This window comes from Dendrobium catenatum, unplaced genomic scaffold (assembly GCF_001605985.2).
Source record: "Dendrobium catenatum unplaced genomic scaffold, ASM160598v2 fragScaff_scaffold_636, whole genome shotgun sequence".
In the NCBI taxonomy this organism is placed as follows: Eukaryota; Viridiplantae; Streptophyta; class Magnoliopsida; order Asparagales; family Orchidaceae; genus Dendrobium; species Dendrobium catenatum.
Window position 1 is genome coordinate 429,063 of NW_021319098.1, and position 18,029 is coordinate 447,091.

Here is an 18,029-nt window from a genome sequence, read left to right on the forward strand (position 1 = left end):
CAAAGCCATAAAATAATTCAGCTATTTTGCCGGTCAACTGCCAGAGAAAATGGAGAGAAGGTTGGGTCCTATGGGAGTAAACTGTGATACGTTAAGATAGTATCCAATATATTATGATATAGAACGTATGATAATAGAAGCGTATTTATCTTTAAAATATCTAAGTTTGTTTGAATTCTATTCTAGAAATCCCAACTAATTCCTATGGGCTAAAAGTGTTTTAGATTAAAGATAAAATTTAATGGTTAGGAGTTTCCCTTGGTGAAATTTCAAGCTTTGGCGTAAATGAGTCTTTTAGATTAAAGATAAAATTTAATGTCTCGTATTTCTCTTGGTGAAATTTCAAGCTACTTATTAGTTGAGTATGGCTATGCAGCTTGGATACTCTTACTTTTTGCACTTTGATTCAAGATTGCCATCTGAAAAATCCTGTTTTTGAAATGGAAGTCTTTTTTTTTTCTTTAGGCAACAATTAATATCTTGGCAAGAATTGAAGTTAGAATGTTTTATATCATCTTCTCTTTTTCTCATATTTTTGGTGTGTGCTCATGCATACACATGTAAACTTTCATGTATGCCATGTATGCCAAAGGTATGTTTATTCCCTGCCGTTCTTTCAAAATGTTTTCCATTGGCAGTTATTGCGAAGGCATCGTCAGAAAAGTATTAACCAAAGTACTTTTACTCCTGAAGAGGTTAGATTTCTTATCACTATCCAGCTGATTGGCTCGAATTTCCTGTTTAATGTGTTTATTCATTTGATGATATAGACCATCTTCTTCTGCATGTTAGTAGTTACTAGTATTTTGTTTAACTTAATCAATTCGTTTTGTGGTTTTCGGCTTATGAGTTTTTAAGAATGACCAAACAAGGCCTGTAGAAAGAGTGATAAGCAAAACAGCAGTTTAAAATATGAGTTCTTGGGCTAGACCTTTTTTTGCAATGTATGTTGTTCATCAGGATTTCCCTACTTCATACCAGTTCCTAAATTTGGCCCACTGAGGATGCATTTGATTAAGATGCCATCCTTTATATGCTTCAAAACTATTTAGTAAGCTTTTGTCATGCTCCATTTCAACCCTTTCTCAGTCATCCTTGAGGCTTAAAAGATATGAATAATGTAAGCAGACCCATTTCTCACTAATACTCATCCCAACTTTACTAATGATGATCAAGTGAGTGAAAAATAATTCGACTAGATCATCAGAACATATATATCATCCTTTAATAGATTTATCATTCTTATTGATATGAAATATAACTTAATTCATCAAAATACATTACAGAGATTTTAATACTTTTAGATAAAATTTATATATTCTCGAAATCTTTAATTCACATCATACACCTTTTTTTTTTTGTATTACATCTCTCAATAGTACTCCCACCTATTATGGTATTGGGGTACATGATAATTAGTTTACTTGTCTATAGTCTTCCGCCTTTCCCTTGAAAAATAATCATTGTAAAATCTAATGAGCTTAATGCTCAACGAGATAAACAATTCTAATTTAAGGTTCAAATATTTAAGAAAGAAGTAATAATATGCATGCTGAAATTTTGAATTAAATTGAGCATTTTTTTTATAAACATAATTAGCTTTGTATTAAAGGATTCACATCATATTATATTTATTGATTTAGAGAAAGCATATTTTAAGAAAAGTGTTATGGAGAGTTCTAGAAAAAAGGAGTTAATTATGCTTATATTCAAGTCATAAAGGATTTTTATGCAGGAGCTTTTACTTGTCTTAAAAAATAAGGTGATTTGACCAAGTATTTTTCTATTTCGATTGGAATACATCAAGGATTAGCTTTATGCTCATATCTTTTTGGTTTAGTCATGGATGTTCTTACTAGACATTTGCAAGAGGATATACCCTGGTGTATGTTATTTTCTGATGATATTCATCTTGTTAATAAGACTAGAGAGAGTGTTGAAAGAAAACTTGAATTATGAAGGTCAATCTTAGAGCCTAGAAGTTTTCGTTTGAGTAGATCTAAAATTGAATATATTGAGTGTAATTTTAGTAGTAAATAGTAATTAATCTATTAGTGGATTGTGACATTGGGTGATAAACTTATTAAAAACTGTGCACGTTTTAGATATATCTCAGATCTGTTGTTCAAAGCGATGATGAAATAGATGAAGATATTATTAGTGGAATTTACATTGGATGGTTGAAGTGGAGGAATGCATCGGGCTTGTGTGATAGAAAAGTACACCTCAAATTTAAGGAAAAATTTTATAAGATTGTGGTGAGACCTGCAATGCTTTATGGTTCAGAATGTAATAGAAGCCTAAAATTAAATTAATTGTTGTAGAGATGATGATGCGCAGGTGGATGAGTGGTTTTACACATGGATACAATACGAAACAAGTAGATACATGAAAGATTGGTGTAGCTCCAGTGGCAGATTAGATTAGAGAGAGTTGTCTTAGATGATTTGGTCACAGAAAGTGTCAGCCTTCCGATGGGCCGGTTAGGAGAGTAGATATATTAGATCCGGGCTATGTTTAGAAAGGTGGAGATAAAGCTTAGAAAACTTGGTTAGAAAGTATTAAAAATGTCTTTTTTTTATTTGTTTAAATGAGAATTTAACTCTTAAAATGACAGAATGGAGAAATAATGATTCATGTAGTTGCCTCCACGTCATGGTATAAAGGCTTCATGTTTGTAGACATTATTAGCTTAATGCAATGATAATTTTTAAGAAAATTAGCTTTGACATTTAAACATATAAGACATAAATTTAAGTTAATAGTATAAATAACTGTAAGTACATTGAGTGCATCTTGTCAAAATATAAATCATGAAATGCATTCTACTTACCAATTTACTTGCACCATTTTTATTTTCATTTTAATTACCACTCTTTTTCCTTAGAAATGTCATATAATATTTGTAGGCTTTTGGCACATTTATATCATTGGTTGTCAACTTGCTCGTCAGCCCTTATGGGGATCATCAAACCTATAATTCCATATGTAAGGAAAATGATTAAGAGAGGAATTAATATGGGGATCATCAAACCTATAATTCCATATGTAAGGAAAATGATTAAGAGAGGAATTAATGTGGGGTTTGAATTCAAATATGAGAAAAAGATATGTAAGGAAATTCTCCTAATTGTGTTTAGGATGGTTTTAATTATTTAGGAAAGCTTCATAATTTTGTTTATTATATGTTAGGAATGATTTAATTAGGGATGTTTTAATTAGGAAGTTTTCAATTACGTTTTTTTTTTGTGTTGTGGCTATTTAAGGGGGAGTTGTCGAGAGTTTAGGATTATGTTTTGTTCGTTTTTCTGCTGTAGTTTTTTTAGAGGCTTCCTAGCGGCATCTAGGTTGTTCGGGAGAGCCATCTACCTCTCGAATTGTAGATCACTTATATCTTGTTTCTTATTGAAGTATTAATACAAAATCAGTCACCATTTTAGTTTTACTGCAGTTTTTCTATTTGTTTGTTGTTTTTGCTTCCAAGGCGTATCACCATCTTGCATAATTTGGTAGAACTTGATAAAAGGGGACTAAGTGTTAATTAAAACAAAGTTAGTGTCAGCATACTTACAAGATGGTTATTATTAAAAAATAGTTTTTGCTATTTAATAATTACTGCAATCATTTAGTTGTAGGTGTATGAAGACTTTGTACATGTTATACAAAGGATAATATAGGGGCATACAAAAATGTGAATCATGTTCAATTGAAGTTGTGAGTAGATGAATGATTCTTGGGAGCTAATTATGACCAATTGAAGTTATAAACTTTGGTCAATGCTAGTCTTTTATGGGGCAAAATTTTTTATAGTTTTTTCATCATGGTAGGACAAGACGTTCGATGATTTTATTGTTATGCTCGAAGGAGTAAGTGTTTCTCTTGCCATAATTATTCCTATCCATATCATAAAACTAGGGTCTTCCTTAAAGATTATGTGCTATGCCCATTCGAAGGACATCACACTAGATTTTAGTGCCATAATTGCATAACTTGATGGGGAATATACATCTAATGATCATAGATAGAGATGCATTATTTACTTGACTAATATGGAAAGGATTTGGGTATTGCTAAGGCTGAAATTTTTTCATAACTTGTTTTTGTATAGATATGACATTTAAATATTTAATGAACTATCATTTTCTATAATCAATCTACACCTTGTATTATTGCATGTGGTATACGTATAAAAAATGTTTTTCATTCTTCAGTCATCAGAATGTGATTTTATAACAAAAAAACATGTTATGATAGCCAAAGTGGTGAGGGTGAGTTCATCATCAGAAGTGGGGTCTTCATGTAGGACCTCCTCAAGGATATTATTTTTAGGTGTCTTCTTTGCATCTTGAAAGAGGATTTCAGCTTTACATTGCTGCTACAAGTGTCCTTTCTTGTGGCACTTAAAGCAAAAAAAACATTTTGGAATTCCTAAGGTCTTTTAGTGTAGGGCTTAGGCTGGACAATGTTAGTGGAAAGAGAAGCTAAAGATATACTTAATAAACTTGGGATTGTTAAGTGGAGGGACCTCCAGGTTTTGAATTGAGGGTTGTCGCTTTTTTATGTTTCTCAATCAATAAATTATAATGGAAGTCTTCTTTTATAGTGTGGGAATCTTGAAGTTCTATATGATGCCTAATGTTTAATATAAGATGCAAGACAAATTTATTGGCTATAGGCTGCTCCAAATCAGTGCATATGCTAATAACTATCAATGGAAGTGGTCCTAGCTAACATGTTCTCAAAAGCATTCACAAATTCAATCACTTGTACATTAACTTATTTTGAATTGAGGTATTGGCTATGTTGATATTTCTTATGTATTTGGGTTAGTTTTTTTTTTTTTTTTTTTTTTGTTTAATTTCAACATGTTATGTGAGAAAAAGTAACTAGTGATATTAAGAATGTTGTAAAAATGTGTTTGAGTATCTAAAGGAAACGCTCTTAATAGTAAAAAAAAGTTGGTGGTGAAATCAAAATGTGCAATAAAAGATAAAAATAAAAAAAATTGTTATAAAAATAGAGTCTAAAGGATTTCGTTTAAGTAGATTTAAAACTGAATATATGAGTGTAATTTTAATAGTAATAGATCTAGTGGGGGATTGTGACTTTGGGCAGTCAAGTCATTAATAATAGTACACGTTTTAGAAATCTTGGGTCTATTGTTCAGAGTGATGGTAAAATAGATGGGGATATGATTAGTAGAATTCAAGTTGAATGTTTGAAGTGGTGGAATGTATCGGGCTTGTTGTGTGATAGAAAAGTTCCCCTCAAAATTAAGGGAAAATTCTATAAGATGGTAGTGAGACCTGCTAATGTGGACATCAGTACTAAGATTTGGCGCATCTATTACAGGCGGCGTCGTAAATCGACGACCATTATTTAAATTATGAGTTATTTTATTCCTTTTAATTCTTATTTGATGTATTTCCTGTTTTACCCCTAGGTAAGTTTATTTGAGTGTTGTGGCCCAAGGGGCAATTTTGTAATTTTTATTTTTCTCATGTTGTGGCCTATATTTAAGGCCTTTAGCTATTGTAATAGGGGGAAGATTTGATATTAAAAAAAAATTGTGTCCACACTTTTGTTCTTTGTGAGAGAGCGTTAGTGAGATTCCTACTATGAGAGGAATCAGAGTTGTCACCAGCCGCAGGATGGATCCTGGCTTGTGATTTGAAGTCCCTTGGAGAAGGGCAAAAGCATCGCCCGTCAGTCCTCGGAAGTGTCCGAGGCTCGCGGTTTTTGTTTTCTCTCTTTCGTTTTATCTTCTATGGTTAGTTTTTGTTTTCTTTATTCTGTCTTTGTATTTTTGTCTTCCCTCGCCACCTTCCATCATTTGTCTTCGTCACATCCAACTCCACCAAATTTCCCCCAACTTCCTCCATACACCAAGCTCTACTAAAAATTCTCCATAGCCTCGGCCACCTCCATCCGTCCCAAATTGGCCGCCGACCAAGACCCCATCCGCCGGCCCCATTTCCCTTGGTCCCCTTTAATTTATTTTTTAATTTGGATTGGAATTAATTGGGATTAATTTGAAATTCAAATTCATCCAAATTGAATTCAAATTATTTCCTAATTTAGTTAATCTATTTTAGGAAAGTATTTGATGTAGATCCACTTTTGAATTTTAAATTCAAGAGGATTTAAATTGACTATTTCCTAATTCTATATTCTAAATTAGGAAGCCTTTAATTGCTCCCACCAATCAATTCCCCACCCATGCATGCCGCCGGCCTTCATACCCTCTCCCAGTAATTCCCTCTCAAAATATTTCCTAACTCCAACACCTTAGGAAATATTTCAAAACTCCCAATTCCCCCATCTGGCCGAATTTTCAATCACCTTATTCTTGCAATTCTTTCCTAAAATCTGATTGGAATTTGGGAAATAAATTCCCTCTCTATACATTAATGTCTCCCTCTTCATGCCCGTAACTCCCTTCCAATCAACCTGCTTTGATTGGGGGCAATTAAGTTCAGTTTTCCTTCCCAACTCACAGTTTTCCCGTTGGAATTAATTCCAGAATTTCCTCTCATGCTCAGCCTATCCCGGATTCAAGGAATTTGAATTCCCTCATTGAAGTACAACTCCTATACTATTTCTTCCTTCCCGTAACAGCTCTTTGGAATTTTTTTTTTTAAAAAGAAAGTGGCCGAATTCCCTGAAGCTTTAATTCCTAATTTATTTTCCTAAACCCATTAAGGGAATTAAGAATTAACTACACCTCAGCCCCTCAATCCCGTCAACCTACTCGCCCCTCTCCCTCTCTGTCAACTTTTCCCCTCTCTCAACTAGCTCTCTCTGCCAACCAAAAATCTGAAGCTTACTTCAGATTCTTCTCTTGTTTGCTGGCTCTCAACCGCTCACCATCCCAAGAGAAACTTTTTCTCTTCATTCATCTCAAGAGGTCTAAGCAAGACAAAGAACAGGAAATCTGAATTCTCTCAGGTTTTGGGGGAACAAAACTGACATTGTTCTCATATTTCGGAGAAGAAATCCTCTCCCTAGCAAAGCCGTTTTTTTCGTTCTACATCACCTGCAATGCTTTATGGTGCAGAATGTTGGTCACTAAAAAAGAAGCATATTATTAAGTTAAGTGTTGTACAGATGAGGATGCTAAGGTAGATGAGTGGCTTTACTCTTAGAGATATAATATGAAATAAGCATATATGTGAAAAGGTTGGAGTAGTTACAATGGAGTGGAAGATAAGATTAGAGAGAGTTGCCTTAGATGATTTGGTCACATAAGACTACGGCCTTTGGATGACCTAGTTAGGAAAGTAGATGTATTAGATTTGGCTTGTGTTAAGAAAGCTAGAGGTAGACCTAAAATGATTTGGTTAGAAAATATTAGAAATGACCTTTCTTTGTTAGATTTAAATAAGAATTTGACTCTTACAATGACACAATGGAGAAACATAATTCATTTGTCCGACCTCACGTTGTGGGATAAAGGCTTGATGTTGTAGATGTATATTCTTCGATGTCTTCCTAGGTCAAAGTAGTTCTACCATTCCTCTATTCTTTAGCTAACCCATTTTACCAATGTATCTTAGCATTATCTATGAGTTTTAATCTGACAAATTTGGTTCTTTAATAATCATATATACTTTGTTAATCAAAGAGGAATCTATCTAGGTTACTCAATCTAAGAACTTGTTTCGGTTATGATTATCATAAAAAATGGAGCTTCAATCTTATGTCTAAGGCATGGATCATCATGTCTCTAAAGGTCATACTTATTATTGGTTCTTTGGACGTAAGGTTTGCCATGGATTTTCAAATCATTGATTGAATTATTTGGGTGTCAAATTTATTTTCATTTGTTGCTTTGTATTCTTCAAATTGATCAAATGCCTATGATGATGGTGCAATGGTAAAATCGGTAATAATGCATTGATTCTTTTTAAAGACAATGCAAATAAAACGATAGATGCAGTGAAAAATATATTTCATAACCTGAAGATGGTTTGACTTAAAGAACTTTCAAGGGCACAATCGACCATTTAAGCCGGAAGCTTTGCTTAGATAGTTTAGGTCTTTGGATAAAGACCTTTTATTCTACTTGAAAATAAGTTAATGATATATTTCTCATGTTGTGTGGATGCAAGAAAACTTTTTTTTTTTTTGTGCTAAAAGGAAGCTGAATACAAAGAAGAAAAGAAAATTTTAAGCCTTGCAACAATTTGTTAACAACTTAAATTCAATGGTAATGGTAAGGAAGTATAAAACTTTTTATCCTAATGCTAGCATAAGAAAAATCATTTCAACTTTTAGTCCACAATACATCCAAAATTTATGTGGAATATACTCTCACTTTAAGTGGTTTATATGTGAAATGAAATCTCCTGATGTTAGAATGTAGTAATATAGTCTTGTATGAATTGTTCAAATCACTATCTTAGCTTCTACCATCAAATACTCCTTTGCTTGGTCGATGGGACATAACTTCTCTTTTAAGATTGCCTTGAATTTGCTCTAGGTCGTCCTTATCAGATCGCGGCTCTTGCTTCCATGTTCAACTACATAAGGGCATTACTAGATAGATTCAGTTTCATGAAAGGTGTTTTCTTGTCCTGATTATAGCTATAGAAAGAAAGGTAGGTCTTTACATGCTCGAACTAGCCATTGAGTTTATCAGCATCGACAGCCCCTTTATATGTTGGAAATTCCAGCTTGGTGTCAACCTTGAACAGTAGTCTGGTTTTTGACTAAAACTTTGGCATGTGAGCCTCTTCATTCTCCAGGTCCTTCCATTCTTCAAAATTTATTCCATCTAGATTGACAGCATATGCACTACGTTATTATTATAATTATTTTTGGCAAGGATAAGCAAGTTATTATGATTTGTCATGGTTCCTATTTGTTTCGAGGCCATGAGCTAATGGAACATCTGTTCCAGAGGCTTAGAGCTTCTTCATAGTCCTCGAATATTTGTTGTTGCAGTTTTTTTCTCGGCTTAATTGGAGATTGGATTTGATTTTTGGCTTGTATTTTGTATTTATTTGGATTGGTGTTGGGTATTTCTTGGCTTCTCCATTTTTCCTTTTAAAAGTAGAACCTGACATGCTTTGATACTAAAAGGTTGATCCAAAACCCAATGAGTCAAATAACCTAGTGTTGGTCAAATGATCTACAAGTTCCCTTCTCTTCTTCTTCTTCTTCTTTTCACTATTTTAGTTCCTCTATAGTTAATGTAGCATACTATCCTTATAGTAATTTACTATTTTGGGGTAAATTTGGATGACTGTGAACCTCCAAAGTGAAATTCAATTGCTTGCGGTCTTTGGTCCTTGCTAACAACAAAGAGGATTAGAGTGTGCTGAGAGGGATGGCATACTATGGTTTTTTTATTGGACCCTCTTGCTAAGTGAGAGAGATGAGCCATGGTGAGTAGAGAGGAAGAGGGGGTTTTGAATTTTAGATTTTGGAAATCCGATGACTTATTTTTTGTTGATCAGAATAGATTTATTTATAAACTTGAAAGGTACTCAAAATCCTATCTGAATGTATGAATCAAGGTATGAATAACTTCTTAAAAGTTGTAATTCCAAGTGAATTTCCTTCAATCAAAGTGCAAAGATCTTCTTTAAGTTCAAAGGTCTATCAAACTCTTTTAGGTTCTACTTAACTTCCTCCAAAATACAAAGATTGACCAATTCTTTAGTATAATATTACCATTCATGTTGTTTCCTATAATATTATTTCTTCTCTTGTACAATGTGAAACTGTAAAAGTTGAATTTTTGGGATTTTGTTTCATTAATTTCTCTTGCCATTCAAGGATGTGATTCTTCGTTATCCTCGGCATTTTGTATTGTTTGGATTAGTTAATAATTTAATTATTTTCTAAGGAGTTTTCTTGTCCTATCAGGCCAATAATTTGCGAGTTATGCTTTTGGGCATGGTTGATGATCCTCGTGTTGTCCTCATTAAGCTTGCTGATCGATTGCACAACATGAGAACAATGTACAAATTCTTATCTGTTAGTCCTCATTTGTACAGTATTCAATTTTTTGTTATCATATTGCATGTCCCCATGTGCTAATCTGTAGTTTTTATAAGACTTTGCTGGTACAAGTTTAAAATATGCCAAAATAAATCAAATCACTAAATTTTAAATTTTCTTTATAGATTTTTTTTATTTTAAAGTAGAAGCTTTTAAATTGACGTCTCAAATTTGATGATTGTTCTAATTTGCCAACTAGAATGTTCTCTCTTGAATTGAACTAAGTATCTTGGGGTGTGCAGACGTGCACATTATGGGATGAGTCGTTATTAATAAAGAGCAAAGCTGTTTTGATTACCTTATTGGAGGAATTTATAATTCTGGTTTGTTGTCTGTCATTTTAGGCAAATTACAAAAAAAAAAAAAAGAAAAAAGGATACCATTTTAGCTGCTTGATGGTCAAACTCTTTCAGTTGACTGTCCGATAATGGAATTAAAATGCTTTAATTTGTTAAAAGTATATTTAGTTCCTGGGATCGAAATTATGATTTATAAGCTTTTGGGTCTGTCTAGGTAAGGTGTCCATATTTGGATGAAATCAAGGTTTTGTTTGAGATTTCTTAGACCATTGAATAAAAGGAAAGGTTTGAGAAGTGACTGAGTTATAATGCAGATAAAATAAAAAGTATTCCAGAACCATGCTTTATTAATTTATGATTAACAAATTTTTAAGTCCAAATGGTTGGCTATATGAAAGTGAATTTAATTTCCTTGGGTTACTAGAAATTGGAACACATGAAATGACTGCTATATTACCCATTAATTTCCTGCGCTAAACTTGCTTTGATTTACTTGGTAAGACCTATATTAGATGACCAGCATCAGTAATAGCCTTATCCTATGCTGAGATTTCGTTTTGCATCAAGAATTCAGTGGTTGCTTCAAGTAATTTTGGTAGGCATGAAATAATGCGTTAAGTAACTGGAACTTTTCTATATCTAATATTTTATGCACTATGTGCATAGCGGAGCCTAGGTGGTATTTTTTCCTTTCAAATGTATTGCTCAAGTTGAGATGATGCTTCACTGAACTAAAGCATAAAATTGTAATTTCTAGATTCTCATGCAATAATAGTATATCAGCATGATGCTGTAACTTACGAAATATAAATAGAGTTGTACTCACAAAAATATTGTTCTATAGTAGAGGATATGAATTAAATACCTGTATCTAATCAATGTTGTTATGGTTATGAATCAAGTGCATTGGAATAAGGTATTTTGATGGACTTGATCTTGATTATTGAATTCAGTATGACTTTGACAACTTCAATAAGCTGATTCTTCTAATTTGGTCGACTAACACTGAACAAAATCCAGTGAACCAATTTTACCTGACCTGAACCCAGTTTAGGTGATATTTGGATATACGTCTATCAGTTTAATAATTTTCCTAAACTCTGGACAATTTTATTCTTTGTTTAGTGCTCCATTAGCTCCTGCAAAATAAAACAATGTTATAGATTTGGGGATTCAATACATCTTCCCTTATTCTGCATCTCGTCCAAATGAAATGGTCTTGTGGGTGCCCCTCATGGCTGGTCAACCCCTTTTTCCTCAACTCATTGTCTTGCTCTTCTTATTTAGAGCTTGATTAGCTTAGCCCACCCCTAATTTCTCTTTCCATTTGATTTATAATTTGTTTGGGTGGCTGGCGACCCACCACTCTTCTTGTGCAGATGCTGTTTCATTTAAAAAACTTGCGGTTTGGCACATTAGAGGTAAGAGGGGTGGAAAGGATGTATAGGTGATGGAATCAAGGTGGTTGAAATTGCATTAAAGCATAAATAGTGCATGACTATAATGTAAAATTTTGAAAAACACCCTAGTATTGTTTGTTAAAATATCTGGTAAAGCCATGCTACTTTAGTTAACAACAACCATTTTTGAAAATATTAAAAAAAAACTATTGTCAGAGAAAAAAAAATGAACCAAGCGTAAAAATTCAAAAAATTTTGGTGCTAATTGCAATTGGTGCAACACAACATTACCAAACTATGAATTGCCCTTAAAATGTAAATGGAGATTTAGTCTATTAGTTTTTAAACTAATGCCTGTTTCTGGAACTGAAGTCATTATAAACCAAAGCCTCAGACTAGTTGGAACTACAAATTTGAATAGAAAAACAAACGGTGAATGAGAAATATATTTTTGGATAACTTTGTGCACCGTAGGAAAAAACTGGAAATAATGCACTTTACTTCAATTGAAACTGGAGGAGATTGTACAGTTTTTTATCTCCATCAGGTTTTAACAACATTTGTTTCTCTCCGTGATGTTCAAGCAGAGGGTTTCTGCTAATTAATTTTAAAATTTATTTCTGTAAGTTGAAATTTAGAGGTCATGAAATATCCTACTTTTTGAAGACTTCTCTTATTCTGACACTCTCTTATAGATCTGTTTTGAGCTGTATCATGTACACGCTGTGCAGGATTGTGGGAACTCTTGCTAGATTTATTTCTTCTAAATTTATGTGCAACAATACAACTCTATGAAATCAGTTTTTATGTTTTGACCCTTGAAAATGATGAGATAACTTCATTGTCATGTTAAACATCAATAGCCCTAGTCCGAGTATTAAGGGTTGGCTCTTATTTCATTAATAATGTTGACATAAATCCTTGAAATTTTATATTTTGTTTAGTGATTTCGTGACATTCTTGTTGAAACTTTTCTCTGATTAGGGACATAAAGTAGATTAGATGTAACACATGCAAGGACATAAATTTTGTTTTATATATGTTGTTGCAGAATTTCTAAATTATTAATTCCTTTCGGTCTGGTGCTTCAGTTTTGCTTTGTCTATGCCAAAAGCTCAAGCAGTTGCACAAGAAACATTAGCTGTATGGTGTTCTCTTGCTTCTAGACTTGGTTTGTGGGCTTTAAAAGCAGAAATGGAAGATTTGTGCTTTGCTGTCCTCCAGGTCTGTTTATTTGACTTTCATTGTTGTGCTGCTTTTTCCTTTTGGATGGAAATCGCCACAAATAAATTCATGTGAAAAGGCACTCTGCTTGCTACAACTAGAAATTATGTAGCCTTAAATGCACAAGGTTACACAAATTAACCACCAAACTATGCCGCTTAACCCAAGTACATTCTACATCTGATTTTATAATCTTGTATTTTGTCCATAGTGGAGGCTCTTTTCTATATTAGAAAACACATTTCTTGAGGTTTCCTTTCATTGGATGCCATATTTGAAAAGAAATCCATAAATTTTCCCTTGAGGATATTATTATGGAGCAACAGAATGATGAAACAAGTACTATTTAATCAATTAGTGATGCTATTTAAGTTCACTTTATTGACTTATTTATTTGTATTAGCTATAATCATTGTTGTTCTTTCATCAATAGTGTGTTACAGCTCATCGCCTTTTGAAGTTAAGATTGATGGAAATTCATTAAAGTTTGAACTTTTCAGTTACCCAGTTACGTTTTTGCAGCCTCACATGTTTCGGAAAATGCGGGCTGAACTTGCTTACATGTGGAACCCCAGCAACAGGGCAAAAAATTTGAGGCGTTTGTCTAATAGAGCTGGATTTCAAGAAACAGAAGAAGATAGTCATGGCATAAGTAGCCTTGATTTACCTCTTTCGACCTACGACAATATCGATGACTTGAAGGTGTGTGCTGCTAATAAATATTTATTACTTTATTTGCCTTTATGGCTGTATATCCACTCTAATTTATGATGGTGCTTACTGTATGCTCTAACATAGTCTTTATAATACCAATTGGGAGAAGACTTGCTAAAAATCAGCAACCTGTAAAAGTTACCTTAAAGCTTTTGCTATGCGGAATTGTGCAATCAAAATCCCGCACACAAGCGAAATTACAAAAAATGGAGCAATGAACAAACCATAGCTCAATATGAAATATCTTGATTTAGGATAAGATCATAGATATTATTGGAAATTATATTCCCATGTAACCTGCATGAAAATGTGGGAATCCTAATCCCATCCCATTTTGGCAATTTACAGCATTTGTGGCTTTCTAGCTTGCTCTGCTAACCTTGCAAGCACCTCCTTTGCTAAATATAATACTTGCCAGACATGCGATCAACCATGTTGGCAACCCTTCACCCTCCTACCATCATTAAGTAGTTTACCAAACATTTTTCCTTATATGGAATGAATTTGCTTAAATACTAAATTGATTGTTATTAGTTGTGCTAATCATTTTTCTATTTTTTTTCCTTTTCCTATAAACATTATATCTATTCTACTCATTGGAATAAGAAAATATGTAGTATTCTTCTCTTCTATTATTTATTATGATATTAGAGATATACTTCTATCTTTTATCATTCTCTATTCTCTATTCTATATCTTCAGTACTTTTCTGTCTCTTGCATCGTCCACGAATTCTACCTTTCCTCTTCCCACCTTTTAGAAGTTTTTTTTTTGATACCATGATCATGATTAAACAAAGGTTCTGCCTGCTGCCATGAATCAAGATCATATGGCAACATTGGTATCCAAAAAAATCTTCTTGAAGTCAAATCTTATGCACCAAAAATCATCATCAATGCAATTGCTTAGAAGGTATGCTCTTGAATGCCTTTAATTTATAAAATGAAGAATCACAATCTTGGATTGTGGACTCCGGAGCCCTTATCCAAATGCCCCTTCATCTGTGTTAAAATATTATACAATCAAAATTACTGATGAGCCAACATTATAAGAGATTGGCATTAGGACTATCAATGTCACTAGGTCTCCGGCTCTTAATTTATTCTCTTAGTTCCTAAGATTTTCTGCAAATAATTGTCAATCATTAAAATTATTAAAGATATGAAATGCACGAACAACTTTCTTTCTAGTCATTTTGAATTCTAGGATAGGGACTCAAGAAAGCTGATCAATAAGTCCAAGGAAAATGCTTGCCGCTATTTTCTAAATTTTGAATGCAATCCTAAAAAGTAAAAGAAAAAATGCTCTATTTGTATCTCTCTAACAAAATACATTCTCTTTGATTATCCAACAATTTGTTTTCCCTCTCTTTTTATCAACACAAATCCGAATTTCAATATGAAAATTTTTAATTGTCTAAACACACACAAACTTGCTAACTCAATCATTCTTATAAAGCCCTTAACTTTTTTCAACTATTCATAATAACATTTAGGACCCATATCGATGGATTGATATCTCACATGTTAGGTGGTTTTTATCTTTTAATGATGATCACACTAGAAACTCCTAGATCTTTCTAATGAAAAGAAAGTCTGAAATCAACTTAAATTTTTTTTCAAAATTCCACTCCTTTATAAAGATCCTATTCAAAACTCAAGTTCAAGTCCTTAGGACCAGTGATGGGAGATAATATTTTCATTCACCAAGCTTTTTGCATCTGCACTCAACAAAATTGGACAGCTACATATCTCATTAATGATCATTAGTAATAATCCAAAATATTATTGGGGTGGCTTTCCTTACTACTACTTATCTCATTAGTCATATGCCATAAACAAAGCTAACATTCAAGACTCACTCAAATGTGGATCCTCTCCACCTTTCCTATCGAAATTCTGTTGTTCTGCTTTTGTGCATATTCCTCTTCATCAAAGAAATAAACTAACCCCAAAAGCCATAATTTATATTTTCATTTGCTACTCTCCTAACAATAAAATTCTAAACATTATTATACTAATGCAAAAAAGATATTACACCACCATAGATATAAAAGATGACATACAACAAACAAAATTCAAAGTGAATGTCTTTTCTTGATGTCAAAAAAATTCAGCTGATAAGGTAGAGTAAAGCATTTCTTTGGAACCAAATCCAATGTCTGAATCTAGTTCTAACGCTACTTTATGGGGATAAGGATCTAAATATTTTTATCATTGTTCTCAAGAAAAATATAAAAACTTACTCCAAATACTGTATCAACCATTATATTTTTTATTTTGACAAATTTTCTCCTAATTTCTATGCATTTATTTTAAAATTTTCACGCATGAAAATTCCAAACATTATTGAAGAAGCTGTCATGAATGGAGAAATATGGTTTTTGAAGAAATTCAAACACTTGAAAGAAATGTTACATAGAATGTTTCAAGTCTTTCCAAAGTGAATCAAGCTGTTGGATGTAAATGAATCTTTAATATAAAATACAAAATAGATAGAAGTGTTAACCAACCTAAATTAAGACTTATGACAAGAAAATTTCCCGCTAGGTTGCTAAGATGAATATTAATAGAGTATTTTTTTCCTTGTTGTAAATTTTGATTGGTCACTCGGTCAATTAGATGTAAAAAATGTCTTCTTCATTTGGGATTTAGAAGCTGGAGTCTATATGAAATTATCTCCTGGATTTGAGAGTAAAAGCTTATGATCCATGTCTGCAGACTCGAGAAATTCTTATATAATTTAAAAAATCATGAAGAGCCGGGTTCGACATATTCACTGTAGTGACCAAAAGACATGACTACTTTGAAGGGCAATCTGACCTTTATTTACCAAGAAATTATTTGAAGATAAATTTTTTATGCTAAATATATACTTTGGTGACATGATCTTGATGGGTATCATAATAAATAAGCTAAAATGTGACTTTCTAAAGAATTTGAAATCATGAATCTTGGCTTATTAAAATATTATCTTGGCATGAAAGTAGCAAGATCATACAAAGGATTATATATTTTGAAATAAAATACACCTTGAATTTACTGAAGGAAATTAGTATGTGATGTGAAACGTACAGGCAAGGATGATTAAATTAAGCAAGTTTGCACGCTTAAATTTTAGAGCATAATAATTATAAGCTTAGTCTTGATGATAGACGACAAAATAGAAATAATAAGGTGATAACCTAGCTTAGGTCTAAGCACATGCGAGAGGTTGAGATCATTAATTAATCAAATAAATCTTACGTTGCATACATGGATGGTTTTCAACAAGATATCCCTAGATTAACAATAAGATAAGTTACTATGCAAGGATCCCTCACTAAACTCTCTAACTTACTAGGCTTTAGCGGATGAACATTAACAAGCTTCTTATGAATCGATTAAGCCACATAGTAGGATAACTAGGAAGATAAGAGATTGGGGAAATAATTTACCATTATCAGACCTTAGGCGGTAGTCGAAAGCTTCAAATCAACACCCTCCTTAGTCTTCGAAGTTAGAACAACAATCTGACCTTCCTGGGTCAGCAATTCTGTATGGTATAAGGGCAGGATTCTCAGGGAAAGAGGCTCAGCAACTAGAGAGGTGTAAACAGCAGCACGTGAAGTCTTGAGCAGCAGTTTGGCACTTGTGAGGCGCCAGATAGCGGCCTGAACAACTTTCAGAAGGCTCCACCAGCAGCTTACTAAATCGGAGTGGTCTGGGACAACAAAATAAGCCTCTGGGAAATGCCAGACAGCAAGGGAAACCTGCTGTATTTCTTGGACAGCAGCGGATACACTGGGACAGCACTTAGAAGTTCACGAGAGGAGGAAAACTGAGAGGTGATGGGCTTGGAGGTGGCGGCTAGGGCTGAGGAGATTAAGGGATTGATTGAGGAGTTGTAACGGAAGGCAATTAATGGGTGTTAATTAATTTTGGGAGAGAAAAGTTTCCTTCCAAATCTGAAAATAATTGCAGATTTTGAATAAAAGGAGGGAACTAATTTGAAATTTGAATTCAAATTAATTAGAGATAGGGAGCTTTAAATGGGAATTAATGGGGAGCTCTATTGGGGGAGGCCGGCGGTTTCAAGAGAGGGAAATGGGAGTTTCATTTCATAATCTGAAATTAATTTCAGATTATGAATGAAATTAAGGGGGTTATTTTGAAATTTGAATTTTGGATCAAGGCATTGATGGCATTAAACTAGCATTAAATGGATTCCCCCTTGATGAGGCCGGCGGCATGTAGAGAGGAGAGGAGGGAGATTAGTGTGAATAAATCAATTTCCGATTAGGAGGATGCCACCTAGGATGAGAATTAGTAACTCCTCATGCCATGAAATTTGAATTGGATTCAACCCAATTCTTTCCTTATTTGGACTTTGGCAATTATGGAAA

General features: G+C 33.3%; 1 protein-coding gene across 3 annotated transcripts in view; it reads left to right on the plus strand.

Moving 5' to 3' along the window:
* Positions 1 to 18,029, plus strand: part of LOC110110306 — a 65,696-nt gene that overhangs the window by 14,155 nt on the left and 33,512 nt on the right. For 2 of the 3 annotated variants that reach the window (XM_020841714.2, XM_028695435.1), the window contains exons 5-8: positions 639 to 695; positions 9,874 to 9,968; positions 12,799 to 12,931; positions 13,454 to 13,633. In XM_020841714.2, coding sequence (XP_020697373.1) covers positions 639 to 695; positions 9,874 to 9,968; positions 12,799 to 12,931; positions 13,454 to 13,633 — 465 coding nt within the window. The remainder of the gene's footprint in view (positions 1 to 638; positions 696 to 9,873; positions 9,969 to 12,798; positions 12,932 to 13,453; positions 13,634 to 18,029) is intronic. The other variant, XM_020841717.2, reaches the window with a different exon arrangement.